This window comes from Chiloscyllium punctatum, chromosome 29, assembly GCF_047496795.1.
Source record: "Chiloscyllium punctatum isolate Juve2018m chromosome 29, sChiPun1.3, whole genome shotgun sequence".
Classification (NCBI taxonomy): Eukaryota; Metazoa; Chordata; class Chondrichthyes; order Orectolobiformes; family Hemiscylliidae; genus Chiloscyllium; species Chiloscyllium punctatum.
This window is the reverse complement of record NC_092767.1, coordinates 73276247-73297863: the sequence shown is the minus strand read 5'-3', so window position 1 is coordinate 73297863 and position 21617 is coordinate 73276247. Positions and strand designations below refer to the sequence as shown.

Sequence of the window (21617 nt, the reverse complement as noted above, 5' to 3'; positions counted from 1 at the left end):
CTCTGAACAGGATCTCACCCAGACCCATTCCCTTCTGTAATCCTGCATTTCCTAGGCTAATACAACCTACACATCCCTGGACATAATGGGCAATTTAGCATGACCAATCCACCTAACCGAAGCACACATCTTTGGACAGTGGGAGGAAACCAGAGCCCCTGGAGGATGTAGACACGGTGAAAATGTGCAAACTCCACCCAGACAACTGCCCGAGTGTGGAGTTGAACCCAGGTCCCGGATACTGTTGGCAGCAGTGCTAACCACTGAGCCACTGTGCCACCCAGTAATTCAATGTGTTTTTTTTTAGGTGGGGTTGCAGTTCCCTAACATGGTATTTCCTATACAACTTGTTGAGAGATGTTATTACACCCTCCTGGAGTAGGTGGGACTTGAACCCAGGCCTCTGCTCGAAGGTAGGACATTGGATAGTGGCACAAGAGCCCTCTTCATCCTGGGAACCAGCTTACTGAACCTTCTTCAGACTGCTTTTGATGCAACTATTTCCTTCCTGAAATAAGGTACCCTTGGTCCATTAGTATGTCTCAATAAGCCCTATCCTAAACTTCCCATTTGCTTCATCCAACTTTAACCCACAGAGTAGGGTTTGTTAATACAGTTTGTCATGTTTTCTTTGACTGACTGGATAGCTCCCCTGTGGCTTTTTCACCACCTTACCAGTACGGCTGCCGTTCATTTTTTGACATGGTGCGCCATACGTGAGCCAGGGCTTTGGTAGCAACTGTAGAAGCAGTCCCAGGATGATCACTGTGGAGACACGAGGAGTTTTGACCAATCACTCAGAGTTAAGTATAAACAATAGGGACTTCATATTGCATACACACAGTGTTTTTTCCCTCAAACTTTTCCTCCATCTTGGGCCCCCCTGTAAAATTAAATCTTGATGCCCTTTGCCCTGTACTAACTCATTTCTTCCCAGGGCTCAGAAGCATGGGCCTTGCAGCTCCTCTTCCTCAAGAGTCAGCAACAACTTGAATTATTTATAGCATGACTAAAAGTAATAAAGTGTCCCTAAAAAAACAGCTGGACAGGAAAGAAGCGAAGGTTGGAGAGTGAAGGAGGTAAGGTTGGAGAGTGAAGGAGGTAAGGTTGGAGAGTGAAGGAGATAAGGTTGGAGAGTGAAGGAGATAAGGTTGGAGAGTGAAGGAGCTAAAGTTGGAGAGTGATGGAGATAAGGCTGGAGGTGAGGAGCGAAGGTTGGAGAGTGATGGAGATAAGGTTGGAGAATGAAGGAGATAAGGCTGGAGAGTGAAGGAGATAAGGCTGGAGAGTGAGGAGCAAAGGTTGGAGAGTGAAGGAGCGAAGGTTGGAGAGTGAAGGAGCGAAGGTTGGAGAGTGAAGGAGGTAAGGTTGGAGAGTGATGGAGGTAAGGTTGGAGAGTGAAGGAGATAAGGTTGGAGAATTAGGAGCTAAGATTGGAGAGTGAGGAGCTAAGGTTGGACAGTGAAGGAGATAAGGCTGGAGAGTGAAGGAGCGAAGGCTGGAGAGTGAAGGAGGTAAGGTTGGAGAGTGAGGAGTGAAGGTTGGAGAGTGAAGGAGCGAAGGCTGGAGAGTGAAGGAGGTAAGGTTGGAGAGTGAGGAGCGAAGGTTGGAGAGTGAAGGAGCGAAGGCTGGAGAGTGAAGGAGGTAGTGTTGGTGAGGGATACACAATGATGTGGTCGAAGAGCCAGGCCTGGAAATTAGAGATGGAGACAGACAGAGAGGAGGTAGAAAGTTGTGGTTCTGTTCGCCGAGCTGGGAATTTGTGTTGCAGGCGTTTCGTCCCCTGTCTAGGTGATATCCTCAGTGCTTGGGAGCCTCCTGTGAAGCGCTTCTGTGATGTTTCCTCTGGCATTTATAGTGATTTGTCTCTGCCGCTTCCGGTTGTCAGTTCCAGTGTCCGCTGCAGTGGTCGGTATATTGGGTCCAGGTCGATGTGCTTATTGATTGAATTTGTGGATGAGTGCCATGCCTCTAGGAATTCCCTGGCTGTTCTCTGTTTGGCTTGTCCTATAATAGTAGTGTTGTCCCAGTCGAATTCATGTTACTTGTCATCTGAGTGTGTGGCTACTAAGGATAGCTAGTCGTGTCGTTTTGTGGCTAGTTGGTGTTCATGGATGCGGACCGTTAGCTGTCTTCCTGTTTGTCCTATGTAGTGTTTTGTGCGGTCCTTGCATGGGATTTTGTACACTACATTGGTTTGGCTCATGCTGGGTATCGGGTCCTTCGTCCTGGTGAGTTGTTGTCTGAGAGTGGCTGTTGGTTTGTGTGCTGTTATGAGTCCTAGTGGTCGCAGTAGTCTGGCTGTCAGTTCAGAAATGTTTTTGATGTATGGTAGTGTGGCTAGTCCTTTGGGTTGTAGCATGTCCAAATGTGGCATGTCCTCATTCCGTTGGACATGAGGACATGCCACAACCCAAAAGACTAGCCACACTACCATACATCAGGAGCATTTCCGAACTGACAGCCAGACTACTGCGACCACTAGGACTCATAACAGCACACAAACCAACAGCCACTCTCAGACAACAACTCACCAGAACGAAGGACCCGATACCCAACATGAGCAAAACCAATGTAGTGTACAAAATCCCATGCAAGGACCGCACAAAACACTACATAGGACAAACAGGAAGACAGCTAACGATCCGCGTCCATAAACACCAACTAGCCACGAAACGACACGACCAGATATCCTTAGTAGCCACACACGCAGATGACAAGCAACATGAATTTGACTGGGACAACACTACTATTATAGGACAAGCCAAACAGAGAACAGCCAGGGAATTCCTAGAGGCATGGCACTCATCCACAGATTCAATCAATAAGCACATCGACCGGGACCCAATATACCGGCCACTGCAGCGGACACTGGAACTGACAACTGGAAGCGGCAGAGACAAATCACTATAAATGCTGGAGGAAACATCACAGAAGCGCTTCACAGGAGGCTCCCAAGCACTGAGGATATCACCTGGACAGGGGACGAAACGCCTGCAACACAAATTCCCAGCTTGGCGAACAGAACCACAACAACGAGCACCCGAGCTACAAATCTTTTCCCAAACTTTGAGGAGATAGAAAAGCAGTGAGGTTTTCTGAGTATGTTTCCTGAAGTGCAGGACGGGGGTGAATGAAGACTTTAGCCTTGGTCGTTAAGTATATCCAAGGCTGAGATAGAGAGATTTTTAATCAGGAAGGGAATCAAGGGTTATGGGGAAAAGATCGGAAAGTGGAGTTGAGGATTATCAGATCAGCCATGATCTCACAGAATGGTGGGGCAGACTGGATGTGCTGACTGACCTACATCTGCTCTGCATCTCGTGATATCACACGTTCTCTCCCTCTCTCTCTGATGGATTATATCACACGCTCTCTCCCCCTCTCTCTGATGGACTATATCACACGCTCTCTCCCCCTCTCTCTGATGGACTATATCACATGCTCTCTCCCTCTATCTCTGGACTATAACACATATTCTCTCTCTCTAATGGACTGTACCACACTCCCTCCCTCTCTCTAACAGACCAGATTATACACTCCCTCTCTTTTGGTGGGACTGTATTACACACTCCCTCTTTCTGTTGAACTATGCCCCACTCACTCTCTCTTTCTGACAGACTGTATCACACTCTCTCCCTCTCTCTGATGGACTGTATCACACTCCATCCCTCTCTTCCATGGATTATACCACACTCTCTCCCTCACTCTGATGGATTATACCACACAGACTCTCTCTCTCTCTCTCTCTCTCTGATGAATTATACCACACTCTCCCTCTTTCTGACAGATTGTATCACACACTCCCTATCTCTAATGGACTATACCACACTCTCTCTCTCTCTCTCTCTCTGATGGAGTATACTACATTTTCTCCCTCTATCTGAAGGACTCTCTCCCTCTTTCTGATGGACTTTATCACACACACACACTGCCTCTATCTGATGGTCTGTATCACACTCTCATTCTCTCTGATGGACAGCTACCTGATGTACAGCCTCCTGTTAATACGACAGAACATGATGAAACCATTGACACATTTCTTCTTGAGTTGGAGTGCGCAGCATCTCTTCCTACGTATCTTGCCACGCTTCTGTTTGCTTAATGCAGTTTGCTGTAAAATCTTGCCTCTGCAGTACGGTGTCCAGGTGGTGTCATTGTCCTCTCTGTCATCACTTGAGGACAGCCAACGTTCGCTTTCATCACTGTCCTGGAGGTGACAGTCAGGGAGTCAACTAGCTACACTCCACAGCACAAGTCTAGTTTCAAAAGACGAGAAGTGAGGATTTGCTAAACCTCTATACAGTTCCGTGGGGGAATGTGAGACTTTTACAAAGCACACATTCAGGCTGATAAGGAGCACTGTGTGTGATTCCAGACAATTCACTTTAGGAAGTAAGGGAAAGCATTACAGAGGAGATTTACTATCGGTGAGGAGGAACTTCAAATCTGGGGAGAGACTAGAGAAAATACAACTGTTCTTTTACAGCAGAGAAATTTAAGAGGAGATGACACAGAGATGCTCAAAAGATTGAATAATTTTGATGAGATAAGGGAAAATCTCTTTCTACAATAGCAGGAGAATCAACCTCAAGAGGACACAATTTTAAATAAAAGCAGAAAAGAGTGATGAGGTGCCATTTAACTTTTCATGCAGCAAATGGGATGATTTGGAATGCATTGCCTGAAGATTGGTAGAAGCAGACTCAATGCCAACTTCAAAAGGAGTGTGGGTATATGCATGAAAATAAAATTTAAAAGTCAGCGCTCTTGGGAAAACATGAGACAATGTGCACAGCTCTTTTACTGACCTTCTTCTGTGCTGACACATTCTGGAGTGGAATTTACCCCCCCTCTGGGAATGGCAAACAGCGAAAATAACTGGGCAAGTAAGCCCTGGAGAGAAACTCATCCTCTTCTCAGTTCTCACCCGCACTTAAGTGCTGGGTGCAAAGGTCCATGGATGGGTCTCTTGACTTGCCAAGAACTCAAGAGGCCAATTAATATCTCAAGGTTCTGAACTCACCACTTGCCGATCAGCTGCCTCTCTGATAGCGGGAAGGGTGGTTAGTTTCCTGACTGGGTCACCTGCATACTGAGTTAGCAGAGGTGAGGCAATCAGACGTCTGCCTAGTAGGCAAGCATGGCTTCTGAAAGCCAGTCCCCTACCCACAACAAAGAAGAAAATAATAAGAATTTTGTTCTCACCACTAGGTCCCCAGAGATGTAGGCACGACCAATGGACTTCAGGACCCAGAAGCTGCCAGCCTCTCACTGGTTGGCAATCGCTTGCTTGGTAGCTCTTGACAATCTGAATGCTGGGCAATCTAGTGAGTTATTTTGCCAGTGGAAGCAAAGTGTTCATCACCATCTCACCTGCTCACCCCCACAGTAAGAAAAGTTATTAGATAGTTGTGCCCAATAATTCCAAGGCTGAGTGGCATGGTGGCTGAGTGGTTCGCACTGCTGCCTCACAGCGCCAGGGACCCGGCTTTGATTCCAGCGTAAGGCAACTGCCTGTCTGGAGTTTGCACATTCTCTCCGTCTCTGCGTGGGTTTCCTCCCTCAATCCAAAGGTGTGTAGGTTACGATGGATCGGCCATGTTAAATTGGCCCCACAGTGACCAGGGATGTACAGGCTAGGTGGGTTAGTCATGGGAGATGCAGGGTCAAAGGGAGAGGGAAAGGGGGTGGGTCTGGGTAGGATGCTCTTTGGTAGGTTGGTGTACACTCGATGGACCACTGTAGGGATTCTATGATTGTCACAAGCAGTGTCTTCTATTCTGTCTCCAAATCATAATCAAGAGCACTTTTCCAGTATTTGAGCCAATGAAGACTTAACAGGACAGGGCTATATTCAGTGGAGAACCGTCTAATGGATCAGATGAAAGGTTTGGGAGTTTGATCAGGAAGATATGGAAAGATTTTTCTCTGTAAAGCAGGAACTAAAGAGTATGAGTTAACTGCAATGGGCTGACTGTCCCCATGTTGCTCTGAAAAGATTCTCTGATTATATTACTGAAAAAGGGGTGTTTAGAGTGTGTCTGATTTCATGCAAAAAGTTACTGACTCTGAAACTATTACTGTGTTTAGCTGCTGAAGCTGAGTCAAACTTGACATTTAAGATAAAGGTATTGAAGGAAACAGAGAAAGACTGAGAAATGAGAATGAAAAAGGTGACTCTAATGTGGTGTTGTCACAGGCTTAACCACTATTATCTCAATGACCTTGATCTATGCTAACTAAATGTTCTCAACAGTTTGCAAGGAGTCACTTGTGGTTCACAGAATTGTTACAGCACAGAAGGCAAACATTCAGCCCATATGAGTCTACACTGGCTCTCTGAAAAAGCGTTATATTTGCTTGAAATTCTTTTTTCTCCCCATAGCCCTGCACATTGTTCCTTTTCAGATAATAACTGATACCCTGTTGAACTTCTGATTGAAGCTGCCTCCACCACACTCCCAGGCAGTGGGTGTGATCCAGACCCTAACCACTTGTGGAAAATCTGTTTCTCATGTCATTTTGCTTCTTTTGCCACTTTGCTTTGAACTGTGCTCTGGTTTATAATTCCTCTTGGCACAGGGTGTTCACAGAACTGGGAGTAAGACCCATTACTCACTACATGCCTCAGCAGCACATTATTCTACAATACTATGCAACTCTGTTACATGACTGACAATTCAATTGAATTGAGAATATGTAAAACTCAGTTCATGCAACAAACTTAGGGGATGGTTAAAGCTGTTGAGTCAGTCAGCAAGACTGCGTTTGAACCATGACTGAGAAGTGATATCAAGACACTCACTTTAACAACATAGTCAGCAAATGTATGAATAATCAAAAGCAGAGGAAGGTTAGATGCTGGCCTTTCACTTTAAAGATCCAGGGCTGAATCTAAACAGAAGGCACTGGAAAAGCTCAGCAGGTCTGGCAGCAAATGTGGAGAAAGAAATGGTTAACATTTCAAGTCAAATATGATTCTTCTTCAGAATAGCCATTTGGATACAGAACCGGCTCAAAGGTAGAAGACAGAGGGTGGTGGTGAAGGTTGCTTTTATGACTGAGGCCTGTGACCAGTGGGGTGCCACAAGGATCGGTGCTGGATCCACTGCTATTCATCATTTATATAAATAATTTGGTTGTGAATAAAGAAGATATTGTTAGTAAGTTTGCAGATGACACCAAAATTGGAGGTGTAGTGGACAGTGAAGAAGGTTACCTCAAAGTGCAACAGAATCTTGATCAGATGGGCCAAAGGGCTGAAGAGTTACAGATAGAGTTTAATTTAGAAAAATACGAGGTGTTGCATTTACAAAAGACAAGTCAGGGAAGGAGTTGTACACTTAATGGTAAGGCCTTAGGGAGTATTGCTGAACAAAGAGACCTTGGAGTGCAAGTTCATAGCTCCTTGATAGTAGAGTCTCAGGTAGGTAGGATAGTGAAGAAGGCGTTTAGTATGTTTTCCTTTATTGGTTAGTGCATTGAGTATAGGTGTTGAGAGGTCAAATTGCTGCTGTACAGGACATTGGTTAAGCTACTTTTGGAATACTGTGTGCAATTCTAGTCTCCCTGCTACAGGAAAGATGTTGTGAAATTTGAAAGGGTTCAGAAAAGATTTACAAGGATGTTGCCAGGGTTGGAGGGTTTGAGCTATAGGGAGAGACTGGATACACTGGGGCTGTTTTCCCTGGAGCGTCAGAGGCTGAGGGGTGACCTTATAGAGGTTTATAAAATCATGACGGGCGTCGATAGGGTGAATAGCCAAAATCTTTTCCCCAGGGTAGCGTAGTTCAGAACTACAGGGCATGGGTTTAGGGTGAGAGGGGAAAGATTGAAAAGAGACCTAAGTGGCAACTTTTTCACACAGAGAGTGGTGCGTGTATGGAATGAGCTGCCAGAGGAAGTGGTGGAGGCTGGTACAATTACAGCATTTAAAAGGCATCCAGATGAGTACATAAATAGGAAGCATTTTGAGGGATATGAGCCAAATGCTGGCAAATAGTCTAGATTAATTTAGGATATCTGGTTGGCATGGACGAGTTGGACTGAAGGGTCTGTTTCCTTGCTGTCCATGTCTATGACTCTACGACCTGAACCCAAATGAGTTCCAAAGAAGAGTCATATTTGATGCTAAAAGCAAACTCTGTTTCTCTTTCCACAGATGCTGCCTGACCTGCTGAGTCTCTCCAGCACTTTCTGATTTTATTTCAGATCTCCAGCATCCGCAGCATTTTGCATTCATTTTAGGTTAAATTCCAGTCAGAGTAATGAGCAGTTCAATGCTTGCAACACAATGCCAAGATACTGCTAAAAGGCAGTTTCATTTAGAAAACTCTTAAAATAGGTGAGAGAAATTAAAAAAAAATATATTTCCATAAATATTTCTCAATTGGTTGCAAGTTTCCATAAAGATAAAGAGGTACATCTGATCTGCTGTCACTGTGATCATGTTAAGGGTGACAGCCAATTTGTGCACAGCAAGTTTCCACAAAAAGCAATGAGATAATGATCGATAAATAGGTTTTAAATGGTGTGGGTTTTAGGACTTGCCTTTGAAACAGGCTCTTTTAAATGCAGTAAGAGGGCAGGCTCAGCTTTAACATCTCTTCCAAAAGATGGCATCTCAGACAATTCAACATTACTCTGGAATGTCAACTTGCACTCAAGTGACTGGCGTGGGACTTGAACCAACAACGTTCTGACACAAGAGGCAAGATTTGCACTATTACAGTCTGAAGCTGGCTTGGGTACAGTGTTGGGGCAGTTCTGAGGAAGGTTTACTCTCCATCTAAGCAATGATGCATCTGACTTGGCAGACTTTGGGACCGGTTTAAAATTACCTTGACCAGCATAAGAATATAACTATACATAAGTGTCTGTACGAAGGAGGGATGATCATGATGGAGTTAGTTACCTCCTGCAGAAGATGTCTCTCCCACTTCTCTAAGCTTGGACAAATCTGGCAGGAATTGTCCCCTGAGGATGTACTGTCAGCTTGGCTGGAGTCTGTTCGACTTGTCTCGCTGTGTGGGAGATAGCAGTGGTCAAAAATGAAGGTTGACTGGAATGAGTCACAGGTCATCGGTGGAGTTGCTGGCACAATTTGATCTGGATCGTCCTGGGTAGAGCAAAGCAAGAAAGACATCCGTCATCTACAGCACCAGCTCCTTGATGCCATCATGGCCCCGCCCCTGAACACCCACCCCTGTACCTCACAGCGGGAAGCTCAGCTCCTCAATACCTTCCCTTCCTCAGTTTCCCTGAAGACACTGCTTCTAGCTGCTCCCTGGGCGATTTCCCCATGTCACCCCAGTGTCCATTCTTCATGGTCATTATTAGTAGGCAATTTGACAGTGGGTAGGTTCACACCCAAATCCCATTTTGTCTTTCCAAATACCCACATCCCAGCAGGAGTCATTGGGAGCGTGAAACCTGCCCAATTTTTCTTCCCGTCTCATTCAGGGTACAAAAGATACTTTAGATCACAGAATTCTTACAGTGTGGAAGCAGGCACTTCAGCATATCGAGTCTACACCGACCCTCTGAAGGTCATCCCACCTAGACCCACCCCCCTACCCTGAATAATCCACTTAGCCTGTACATCCCTGGACATTATGGACAATTTAGCACGGCCAACCCTCCTAACCTGCATACTTCTGGATTGTGGGAGTAACACTCATAGGAAACCCACATAGACAATGGGAGAAGGTGCAAACTCTACACAGTCACCCGAGGGTGGAATCAAACCCAGATCTCTGGCACTGTGAGGCAGCACGAACCACTGAGTGACCGTGCACCCTACATCTGTGCATACTAAAAATCAATCTCACAACCTGCAGGCTTGAATGTTTCAGCACTAAAACAGTGGTACACACACAACAGGACTTTCAAGTTCATCATGAATCCATGAAACCTGCAACAGATAGATCAAGGACAGTTCCTGATGGGTTTGCCATTCTCCTCTGAGTGAGCTGATCTTGCCCAGAGTAATGACTGGGATAACAATGGACTGACAAGAGCTCTAATCGATCAGGCCATGTTAATCACCATCCAGGAAAAACAGTAACCAAATGTGCACAGCAAGATCTCACAAGAATGGGATCGTCTGTTTTTAGCAATGTTGATTGAGAGATAAATATTGACCGGGACACGATGGAGCAGGCCCCCGCTCTTTTTCAACGTAGTGCCGTGGAATCCTTTGTGTCAACCTGGAAGGACAGTTTAAAGTTTTGTTCTAAAAACAGCACCCCAAAGAGTGCTGCACTCCTTCAGTACAGAACTGGAAGTGTCAACCTAGATACGTTCTCAAGTTTCCAAAATGGCAGTTCAACCTATGACCTTCTGACTAAGAAGTGAGAGTATCACCCAGACGTCAGTGTCTTCAGAAGAGTAAAGGTAAGGGCTGGAGTTGAGAAGGGGATTGTGAGATATTGAAAACAAAATGTCAATACTATATTCGAAAAGCTTGCGCCAGTCCCATGGAGTTAGTACCTTCAAAGTGAGATTCCAGTAGCTGTTCAGATATTGCTGGTTTTGACCTGCATTCGGCAGCTTCAAGTCTCCAGGCCTGTTGGCTGGGAGTTCAGGGCTCAGACACACTGTTGCAAACAAGGCTGCAAGGAGGAAAGTTACAAGGTTGTGGCAGGAAATCACAGGTTTGCTTTTCAGTCTAAAATGCGTAAGTCAGTCAGAAAAAAAAAATGTTAGATGTCAGCAAGTGAAACAGCTCAGAGCATACGCAGTCAGCTTCAGATTATGAGCCCAAATCCCTGGGACTTGAAGTCACAGCTAACTGACTCAGAGGTGAGTGTGCTACCAACTGAGACACAGCTGACACTTACTGGGTAGTCAACCTGTGAGGGAGAACGATCAAGTCCCCTTCTTTGTTTAATTTTTGTTAATGGGATGTGGGTGTCACTGGAAGGGCTCAACTGAGTAGCTTGCAGGAGCAGTTAAATGTCAGCCACGTTATTGTAGGTCTGGAGTCACATGTCGGCCAGACTTGTTAAGGATGGCAGATTTCTTCTCCTCATGAAAAACTAGTCAACCAACTTTTTTATTCTACTCAATCATAGTTTCACGGTCACCATTACTGCGACCAGCTTTAAATTTCAGATTTCATTACCAGTACAGATGAATACCTGAAAACTTCAACAAATTAAAATGAAAATTAAGGTGTGATCAGGTGCACTGCACTGACAAGTCACTGAAAATTTGTCTTTTCCACAAACCTAAGTCAAAATCTTGCAATCCCCCCCCAGCGCTGTGGGAACGTTAACGCCATATAAAATGCAACAGTTCAAGAAGGCTGTGCACTTGCAAACCCCAAAACTGCCTTTTATGACCAAACCATTGTCCTGAGAAGGTGTCCACCTCTTGACAGCAAGGTATCAGGAGACTAGGATCATAGAATCCCTACAGTGTAGATAGAGGCCATTCAACATCCCACCCAGACCCAGTCTCCCACCCTAAACCTGTAACCTCACAAAGGGATTTTACCAACCCCCCCTGGATACTATGGGGCAATTGTTTAAGCATAGCCAATCCACCTAATCTGCACATCTTTGGATTGTGGAAGGAAACTAGAGCACGCAGAAGAAACTCACAAAGCACATGGGGAGAACATGCAAACTCCACGTAGACAGTTGCCTAAGGGTGGAATCAAACCTGGATCCCTGGCGCTGTCCTGTCTTAGAGGATGTCCGTGTCCTCACACAAAGGGCAGGTAAAAGACGTGAGTTCCAGGTCAGTTAGTTGGATAGTTGATTTGTGATACAGAATAACACCAACAATATGGGTTTAATTAATATGTAGCAGCTGAAGGTATCATGAAGAACTGCCTGCTCAACCTCACCCCTTACTCGAGGCATCGTGACCTGCAGGTTAAACTCATCACAGGTTATTTCTTTCTAGTAAGAGGGCAGTCTATAGTGCCTTGCACTTTATCGTTAGGCAGGTGATTAGCCATAATCCATGAGGGACCAGAAGCATATCTATCCAATAGAGAAAGACACTTGTTTATAAAGTTTGAAGTACAGCACTCCACATTAATTATGAGCTGAGTAGGCAAGCCTGCATCGGTGGTATAGAGATGTGAACCCATGCTGTTAGCATCATTTTGCATTGACCAAATGAGCAAACTGACCCCCACTCCTTGGTGTCTATGATAGAGTACGGCACCCGTAGAGTTACAAAGGAACCCAATGACATGGCAGTAAACCCAGAGTGTAATCAGAACACCCTCCTGAACATTAGCTCATTGCAGATTTTAACTAAACCAGTGTTAGTTTCAGGTCTCAGTTCCACTTGGTGTGAAAACAACAAGTGAAATTGTAAAGTTTTGATGTATTGAGAGCTCACTGGTTACGTACATATTGGAAGTTGCTGGCTATGACCATTTTCAACTGCATATTTCTTCATTTGGGATGAGGAAGTTGAGTTTAGCAATGTGACAGTGGAGGCTAATAGATGGGAAGGCAAATGGTGAGGATGACACAAAGAATCAGCTGAGGGATATGGACAGGTTAAGTGAGTAAGCAGGAGCATGGCAAATGATATACAATGTGGGAAAATGTCAGGGTTACAGCAGGAAGAGTAGGGGAACTGAACATTATTTAAATGGAGAAAGACTCCATGTTCATGAATCAGAAAATACTAGCATCCAAGTTCAGTGGGGAAGTTAAGTGGAATGTTGGCCTTTACTTCAAACGGAATGGAACAGAAAAGTAGGAAGGTTTTGCTAAAACTAAACAAGTCACTAGTTTGAATACAACTAGGATACAGAGAACAGTTTTGAGTCCTTTATCTAAGGAAAGACATACAATCCAGAGAAGGTTCATTTGGTTTATACCAGGTATGGAGGAGAGGTTGAATAGATTGGACCTGTACACATTGGAATTTAGAAGAGTGAGAGGCGACATTATTGAAACATACAAAATCCTTAGTAGACTTCACAGGGTTGATTCAGAAAGATTGTTTCCCATTTGTAGAACAGTGTCAGATGAGGGGGTTTAATCTCAGATTAAGGGGTCACACATTTAAGATAGGGATGAGGAGGAATTTCTTCTTTCAGAAGGTAGTGAATCTGTGGAATTCTTTACCACAGACAGCTGACAAGGCTGGGCTATTAAACATTTTAAAAGCCGAGATTGACAGACTTTTAATCAGTAACAGAATCAACGGTTGTGATGAAAAGGCAGAAAAGTGACGTTAAGGATTTTTAGATCAGCCATAATCACAGTGCCATGATGTGGAGGTACCAGTGTTGGACTGGGATGGACAAAGCCAGAAATCATACGATACCAGGTTATAGTCCAACAGGATTATTTAAAATCACAAGCTTTTGAAGTGTTGTTCGTTCGTCAGGTGACGAAGGAGCAGCACTCTGAAAGTTTGTGATTGCAAGTAAACGTGTTGGACTATAATGTGGTATCATGTGACTTCTGACCATGATCTCATTGAATGGAGGAGCAGGCGTGATAGGCCGAATGGCCTAATTCTGCTGCTACATCTTACGATCCTTATAGTGTCACTTTCTGCCAGCTGAACCAAGCCAACAGCAAAAGCACCTCGTGATCTGGTGTGCTGAGAAACTAAACTTTGATTTGAAACAACTGATCAGACAGCTGGATTTACATATTACATTGAACTACTGCTCCAAGTCATCGCCAATCTAGGTCGCAACTTTTCAATAAGTATCATAAGAAATCCCAATTTATTTTTTAAATTTACAAAGATTTACAAGGATGTTGCCAGGGTTGGAGGATTTGAGCTATAGAGAGAGCCTGAACAGGCTGGGGCTGTTTTCCCTGGAGCGTTGGAGGCTGAGGGCTGACCGTATAGAGGTTTACAAAATTATGAGGGGCTCGGATAGGGTCAATAGGCAAAGTCTTTTCCCTGGGGTCAGGGAGTCCAGAACTAGAGGGCATAGGTTTAGGGTGAGAGGGGAAAGATATAAAAGAGACCTACAGGGCAACTTTTTCACACAGTGGGTGGTACGTGTATGGAATGAGCTGCCAGAGGAAGTGGTGGAAGCTGGTACAATTGTAACATTTAAGAGGCATTTGGATGGGTATATGAACAGGAAGGGTTTGGAGGGATATGGGCCAGGTGCTGGTAGGTGGGACTAGATTGGGTTGGGATATCTGGTCGGCATGGACGGGTTGGACCAAAGGATCTGTTTCCATGCTGTACATCTCTATGACTATGACTCTAAAAATTTTTATTCTGAGAGGAGATGTCTTAGTCGAGCTTATGTGCTTATCAAGGCATGAGTGGGGTTTAGCACTGCAAAATAGCCAACGTTTTGAAGGGCTTGACAAACAGTACTAGCACAATCTCTTTACCTTGAGTTAGGTTTTCCTTTCTGTCCTGCAGAAGTTGAACATGTCGCCCTGGAGATGAGAAGAGAGAAGGGCTCAAACCCAGGGTTGCCTGTGGCCCCGATGTAGCCAGAGAGTCACTGACAGGAGAATGAATCGCAGCTCCCCCTTGGGAAAGAATTATGTCGATCAGAGTCTGCTAACAAATCTCGATTGGGGTGAAATTATTTGGCATGATATTCGCAAATGATTCTCTGTACTATTTCAGCCATGGTGCAAACCTTCAAAATGTATGAAACTATCAAATGCTGTTCTGATGAGTGTCAACATGAAATAACATGTTACCTCGTCTAGAGTTATAGGGTCATAGAGTCATAGAGATGTACAGCACGGAAACAGACTTTTCAGTCCAACCAGATATTCTAACCTAATCTAGTCCCACTTGCCAGCACCTAGCCCATATCCCTCCAAACCCTTCCTATTCATATACCCATCCAGATACCTTTTAAATGTTGCAATTGTACCAGCCTCCAACACTTCCTCTGGCAGCTCATTCCATACACGCACCAACCTCTGTGTGAAAAAGTTGCCCCTTAAGTCTCTTTTTTATCTTTCCCCTCTCAACCTAAACCTATGACCTCGAGTTCTGGCCTCCCTCACCACAGGGGGAAAGACTTTGTCTATTTACCCTATCCATGCCCCTCATGATTTTATAAGCCTCTATCAGGTCACCCTCAGCCTCTGATGCAGCAGGGAAAACAGCCCCAGCATATTCAACCTCCATCGACAGCTCAAACCCTCCAACCCTGGCAACATCCTTGTAAATGTTTTCTGAACCTTTTCAAGTTTCACAACATCTCTCCATTAGGAAGGAGACCAGAACTGCACACAATATTCCAACAGTGGCCTAACAATGTCCTATTCAGCTGCAATATGATCTCCCAACTCCCGTACTCAATACTCTGACCAATAAAGGAAAGCATACCAAACACCTTCTTCACTATCCGATCTACCTGCGACTCTACTTTCAAGGAGCTATGAACCTGCACTCCAAAGTCTCTTTGATCAGCCACACTCCCTAGGACCTTACCATTAAGATGTATAAGTCCTGCTAGGATTTGCTTTCCCACAATGCAGCACCTCTCATTTATCTGAATTAAACTCCTTCTGCCACTTCTCAGCCCATTAACCCAATCTGGTCAAGATCCTGTTGCAATCTGAGGTAACCTTCTTCGCTGTCCACTACATCTCCAATATTGGTGTCATCTGCAAACTTACTAATTATACGTTTATGTTCACATCTAAATCATTTATATAAATGACGAAAAGTAGTGGACCCAACACCGATCCTTGTGGCACTCCACTGGTCACAGGCCTCCAGTCTGAAAAACAACCCTCCACCACCACCCTCTGTCTTCTACCTTTGAGCCAGTTCTGTATCCAAATGGCTAGTTCTCCCTGTATTACATGAGATGTAATCTTGCTAACCAGTCTCCCATGGGAAACCTTGTCGAACACCTTACTGAAGTCCATATAGATCACGTCTACCACTCTGCCCTCATCAATCCTCTGTTACTTCTTCAAAAACTCAATCAAGTTTGTGAGACATGATTTCCCACGCACAAAGCCTTGTTGACTATCTCTAATCAGTCCTTGCCTTTCCAAATACATGTACATCCTGTCCCTCAGGATTCCCTCCAACAACTTGTCCATCAATCACGTCAGGCTCACCGGTCTACGGTTCCCTGGTTTGTCCTTCAGTTCTTAATTATTTGCTGTGTGTTTTTCAGCAAATTTTCCTTTTTGCTAAACCAATCCACAGCCTTATTGCTAATACCACAAAGAAAGATTTCAACTGTCAAGGGCAGGCAGAAGAGATTTGTTTAATTTAGCGTCATGTTCGGCACAACATCATGGGCTGAAGAACCCGTTCCTGTGCTGTACTGTTCCATGTTCCATCTTTGTCCTATGCATCTTTGGGAATTAATCCATTTCGTGCCTTAATTTTATTCCCCTCTTCGACTCGCATGAACTGCAAGCACCATTCTTACATTCAAATATCGAGGCCATAGACTGAAGGCCCACTCCAAACATTAGAGCACAAATTCGAGGCTGACTTTCCTCGTGCAGCATTGAGGGAATGCTACATTGTCAGAGGTACCAGCCTTTGGGTAAAACATTAAACTGTTCTGCCTCTCGAGTAGATCGCAAAGGTCTCACAGCATTATTTCAGAAGAGCACGGCAACTTTCCCTGGTGCCTTGGTCAATATTTATCCCTGAATCAGCAGTCATAAAAACGGATTTGTGACTGTTTGTGAGGTCTTGGTGCATGCAAGTGGGCTGCAACATTTCCTATGAATCCTGTTTAAAAATACTTTCTTGGTTGTAAAACATCAAGATTGTAATGTCCTGAGGTTGTAAAGGGCGCTGTAGAAATACGAGAATCTTTTTGATCTCCTCGTGCTGCTGACTCTTGCTGGTTTACACTTCCACATGCAGTCACTTCTGATAACTCAGTCAAATGGTGTATTTGCATATCTGAAACCAGAGCCTGGCGATAAGATATTCAGCTGTGAACGATGGAAATACTGTTGAGTCCAGTTGTGCAGCAAATAGACTGGCTAACTGTCAGGAAAGGTAACAATAAGACATTTTTGTTTGATTCATCAGCATAAAGGTTCAGAGGACAATTGTGGCACCTCAATGCGTATCATTGCTGAGATCACCTTACGGGTCACAGCCCAGAACCTTCACATTTATATTGTTCCAATTCAAATGAGCCACTATTCAGGGAATTGTATTGGCTGGCTATCCAATAATAGAAATAAGAGAATTAAAATATGACATTGAAAGTACCCGTCATTTTCGCTTCTTTACAAGAAAGGAGATATAAGCACCTGTAAGGGAAGATTATAGCCTGGTTGTGTTATCATTAGACTCTCAATCCAGAGACCCAGGTAGTATTCTGGGGACCAGGGTTCATATCCCACCATGGGGAATAAATCTGAGATTAAGAGCTAGAGGTGACCATGAAAATAGAGGTGGCCAATTGTCAAAAAAGTCAAGTAGTTCACTAATGCCTTTTAGGAAATCTGCCATCCTCACCTGGTCTGGCCAACACGTGACTCCAGATCCATAGTGATGTGGTTGACTCTCAACTGCCCTATGGGGCAATTAGAAAAGGGCAATACATTCTGGCCTGGCCAGTGACATTCACATCTTGTGAATGAGTTTAACTAAAGTTCCTCTCCTGACTTAGAAATATAATTAAGGGCTATGGGTATAATGCAGACAGGAGGAGCTGAGATGATGGATAGAACAACCATCTTAATGAATGGTGGAGCAGGATCGATAGGCCACATGGCCTGCTCATACTTCTATTACTATGAAATGATGATAATGTCATTCCTTAAATGTCAAAATTGTGGAACTTTCTCCCTAACAGCACTGCTATCAGCAATTGAATTGCAGAGGTTCAAGAAGGCAGCTCACCATCACTTTCCCCAGGGGAAACTCGCCATTAGCCCTTTAGTGAATTAAAAAAAACTTTCCTTTGCATATTAAAGAACACAACTTGCAGTTTTCAGGGAAACGGTTGTTTTGTTCAAGCATGATAGTTCAAGGAGCATCACACTTAATCTTTATAGTGTGCTCATGTGATTATGTAAGTAAAAATGGCAACATATTTGCACACAGCATGACTGTGCACACAGCATGACTCCAGCAACAACAAGTGAGATGTTAATCTTTGTTGTTGTTGGCGTTGGTCAAGAGGGAAGTGGCAATGACAACTTTCTGTTCCTAATGAAGGAATGCTACAGGGTCATTTTACATCCAGTGAGCAAGCAAGCAGCAATTAAGCATGGCTGCGCAGCCTCTAAGAAGAAATGGACAAAATGATGGAACTTAATCCTCAAAATGCTTGTAATAATTTCTAAAAATCCCATATAATCATTACAAAATTTACCTTATTGTACACCAGAAAACTGTGGAAACATTTCTGACCTTTGGTCCACTGAACTGCTAATTTCAAAGTCAGAGTCATCTTATCAATTACATTATAGTAATTATCAAGGCCTTCCCTCCAGTCCCTTTTCTCTTGGCTGTCAGAGAATGCTGCTGAAATTTTTTCCTAGTTGGTCTCCATTTTGCTTCCTGAGACCACACATTTGGGGATTCTGGGAACTGCTGATCAAGTGAGGTGTTTTTGACCAGGTGCGGGGGAGACACGAGTTAATGTAAGAGCAGGGTTTCTACAAACAAATTAAACGTCTACCTTTTCAAAGGCTTTTTTTGCCATAGTGATCATCTCTCAGAGACCAGTTCCAGTCAGCCACACCCATTTACAGATATATACATGAGGATTCAAGGGGGCCGCATGGCTGACAGAAATCAATCTGAGCTCCAAGCATTGCAGCCTTGGATCTCTCGACACCAAAATCTCATCTCACTAGGGCCCTGCTGAAACAATCAGGTTTGTGTAACTCTTTCTCAAAGGTTGCAAGCAACCTTCTCTGCACTCTATGGAAGATGGGAAGATCCCTTTTCTTTTATAAATTTTAGGAATATACTAAGACTACACTGTACAACTCTAAGCATGAGGGGAATCAAGGGTTACAGGGAAAAGACAAGAGAATGAATATGAAGAATGTTGAATCAGCCATGATCCGATTGAATGGTGGTTCCTTTACCTATTTCTTATGGCCTTAATTCAACTTGTTACCTGCTTCCACATGTCTGCTCTGTAACAGAATGCTAGGAGTTCCGACAGGGTTCACAGCCAATTATGAGAATGAGGTTTCACCTTGGCCTGGTATTGTCAGAATACTGAATGTAGTATGACATTCAAAACAAACGTACAAATTCCATTATTATCCTAGTTTATCATTTATCCAGACTAACAATGATCTAGAGTCATACAGCTGCACTACATGGAAACAGATCCTTCAGTCCAACTCATCCATGCCGACCAGATAGCTTCAATTAATCTAGTCCCAATTACCAGCATTTGGCCCATATCCCTCGAAAAGCTTCCTATTCATATACCCATCCAGATGCCTTTTAATTGTACTGCCTCTAACACTTCCTCTGGTAGCTCATTCCACAGACGCACCACCCTCTGTGTGAAAAGTTGCCCCTTAGGTCCCGTTTATATCTTTCCCCTCTCACCTTAAACATATGCCCTCTTGTTTTGGACTCCTACCCTGGGGAAAAGACCTTAGCTATTGTCCCTAACCAGGTCCCTCATGATTTTATAAACTGCTGTAAGGTTATCCCTCAACCTCCGACACTCAAGGGAAAACAGCCCCTGCCCAATCAGCCTCTCCCTATAGCTCAAACCCTTAAATCCTGGCAACATGCTTGTAAATTTTTTCTGAAGCCTTTCAAGTTTCACAACATTAAAAATCACATGACACCAGGTTATAGTCCAACAGGTTTATCTGGATGTACAGTCCAAGCTTTCGGAGCACTGCTCCTTCGTCAGTTAGCAAATAAACCTGTTGGACTATAACCTGGTGTTGTGTGATTTTTTAAAACTCTGCCCACCCCAGTCCAACACCGGCACCTCCACATCAAGTTTCACAACATCCTTCCTACAGCAGGGAGACCAGAATTGTTCATTAATCCAAAACTGACAAAAGATCTAGTCTCTGACAAATTCATTTCTCAGGACTGTTGCGCTTTCCAGCCTGCTCAGAAAATCAGTGTCCCTCAGTTTTTTTTAAATTAAACAGGTCACAGAAATCATGAAGAAAGAAAATGTTATACCTTGAGGGGTTTCCTGTGGAAGCCAGGGACTCCGGTCGATATCATCATCCTCGTCGTGAGAGGAGAGGTAGTGAACCAGCGTCTGGTCTTTCATACTGTGAATGAGTGGGAAAGCACAATAACCAACAGCCTCTAACCTGCCCCTTGCTTGTGGGCAATCATTAGAAAAACAAAAGTTTACATTTACTAAAGCTCCTTTAACGTAGTAAAACACACTGAGACATTTTGTGGACATGTTATCAAACACAATTTAACACTGAGTGTCATAATGAGACGTTAGGAAAGAGATCAAAAGCTTGGTCAGAGTTTAAGAAAAATAATGAATTAGCCACAGTGAGGTCCAGGAAGGAAATTCCAGAACTAAGGGAAGAAACTGATGGAGCATCTACCAAGGGTGCAGTGCTGAAAATGGAGTAAGTGCAGATGGTCAGAATTTAAGGAACGCAGAGATCTTGGAGATTTGTATGGCTGAAGGAGTTTACAGAGCCAGGATAAAGTGAGGCCATATAGAGACTTGAGTGAGAATTTAAACAGCCAAAGGAGTTCAGCAAAGATCAGATGATGGATGATCATTTAGCAGTACAAAAAAGAGTAATGTTGTCTACTGAGGTGTTCCAAGTCAATCAGTACCTCCAAGACTGGAAGAGAGAATTAAAATAAAAAGACACATTAATATAAAAAGATTATCTTTGTTACCTGGTATATGAAGAGCTGACTGAGGCATCATAGACGCTGGTCTCATGACTGCAATTTGTCTTTCTCTCCTCGTTTTCAGGGGAGCACTGCGGGTCAGTGCTTGTCTCATATTTCTCTGTGGTGAAACTTAAATTAATACCCAAAGCCCAACAATTTCACCTAACGAGCTGTTGTGACTATTACTGCAATTCACACAATCACCATTGAGATGAAAGGCCAATTTTGTTGGCAGTGCTGTTAGTTATGGACACTTGCCTTGCTCTTCAAATACAGCCTATGGGATCATTAAAGTTCAGCTGAACGAATGAATCAGACGCTGGAGCCCAGGCATTATGACTCAACACCAAAATATGGCATTTCTGACAAAGCAACGCTGATTCCACAAACTATGCCTAAAGGTTCACTCATGCACTCCAGCCCTGAAGCAGGCCTTCATTCTAGCTTTCTGATTCAGAGGTGAGAATGCTGCTAACTGAGCCAAGCTGACACTTGGTTGCCATTGTAACGTCATAGAATCATAGAATCCCTACAGTGTAGAAGCAGGCCATTTGGCCCATCGAGTCCAAGCCAACCCTCTAAAGAGCATCCCACCCAGACCCACCCCTGCTATCCTATCCCTGTAACCCTGCATTTTCCATGGCTAACCCACCTAACCTGCACATCCCTGGACACTACGGGTAATTCAGCACAGCTTAATCCACTAATGGAGCAACGGTGGAAACCCATGCAGAGACAGGGAGAATGTGCAAACTCCACAGAGACAGAGGGTGGAATCAAACTCGTGAACCTGGTGCCATCAGGGAGTAGTGCTGGCCACCATGCCACAG

The 21617-nt window shown here is 44.1% G+C and overlaps 1 protein-coding gene across 1 annotated transcript in view; it reads right to left on the bottom strand.

Moving 5' to 3' along the window:
• meiosin (meiosis initiator) overlaps window positions 1–21617 on the bottom strand; it is an 87161-nt gene that overhangs the window by 2631 nt on the left and 62913 nt on the right. Inside the window, exons 9-15 of the mRNA XM_072549411.1 lie at window positions 20791–20905; window positions 20095–20189; window positions 14349–14492; window positions 10495–10616; window positions 8918–9121; window positions 3987–4210; window positions 676–765 (exon numbers count right to left, since the gene is read on the bottom strand). Of these exons, the coding sequence (XP_072405512.1) occupies window positions 676–765; window positions 3987–4210; window positions 8918–9121; window positions 10495–10616; window positions 14349–14492; window positions 20095–20189; window positions 20791–20905 (994 nt within the window). The remainder of the gene's footprint in view (window positions 1–675; window positions 766–3986; window positions 4211–8917; window positions 9122–10494; window positions 10617–14348; window positions 14493–20094; window positions 20190–20790; window positions 20906–21617) is intronic.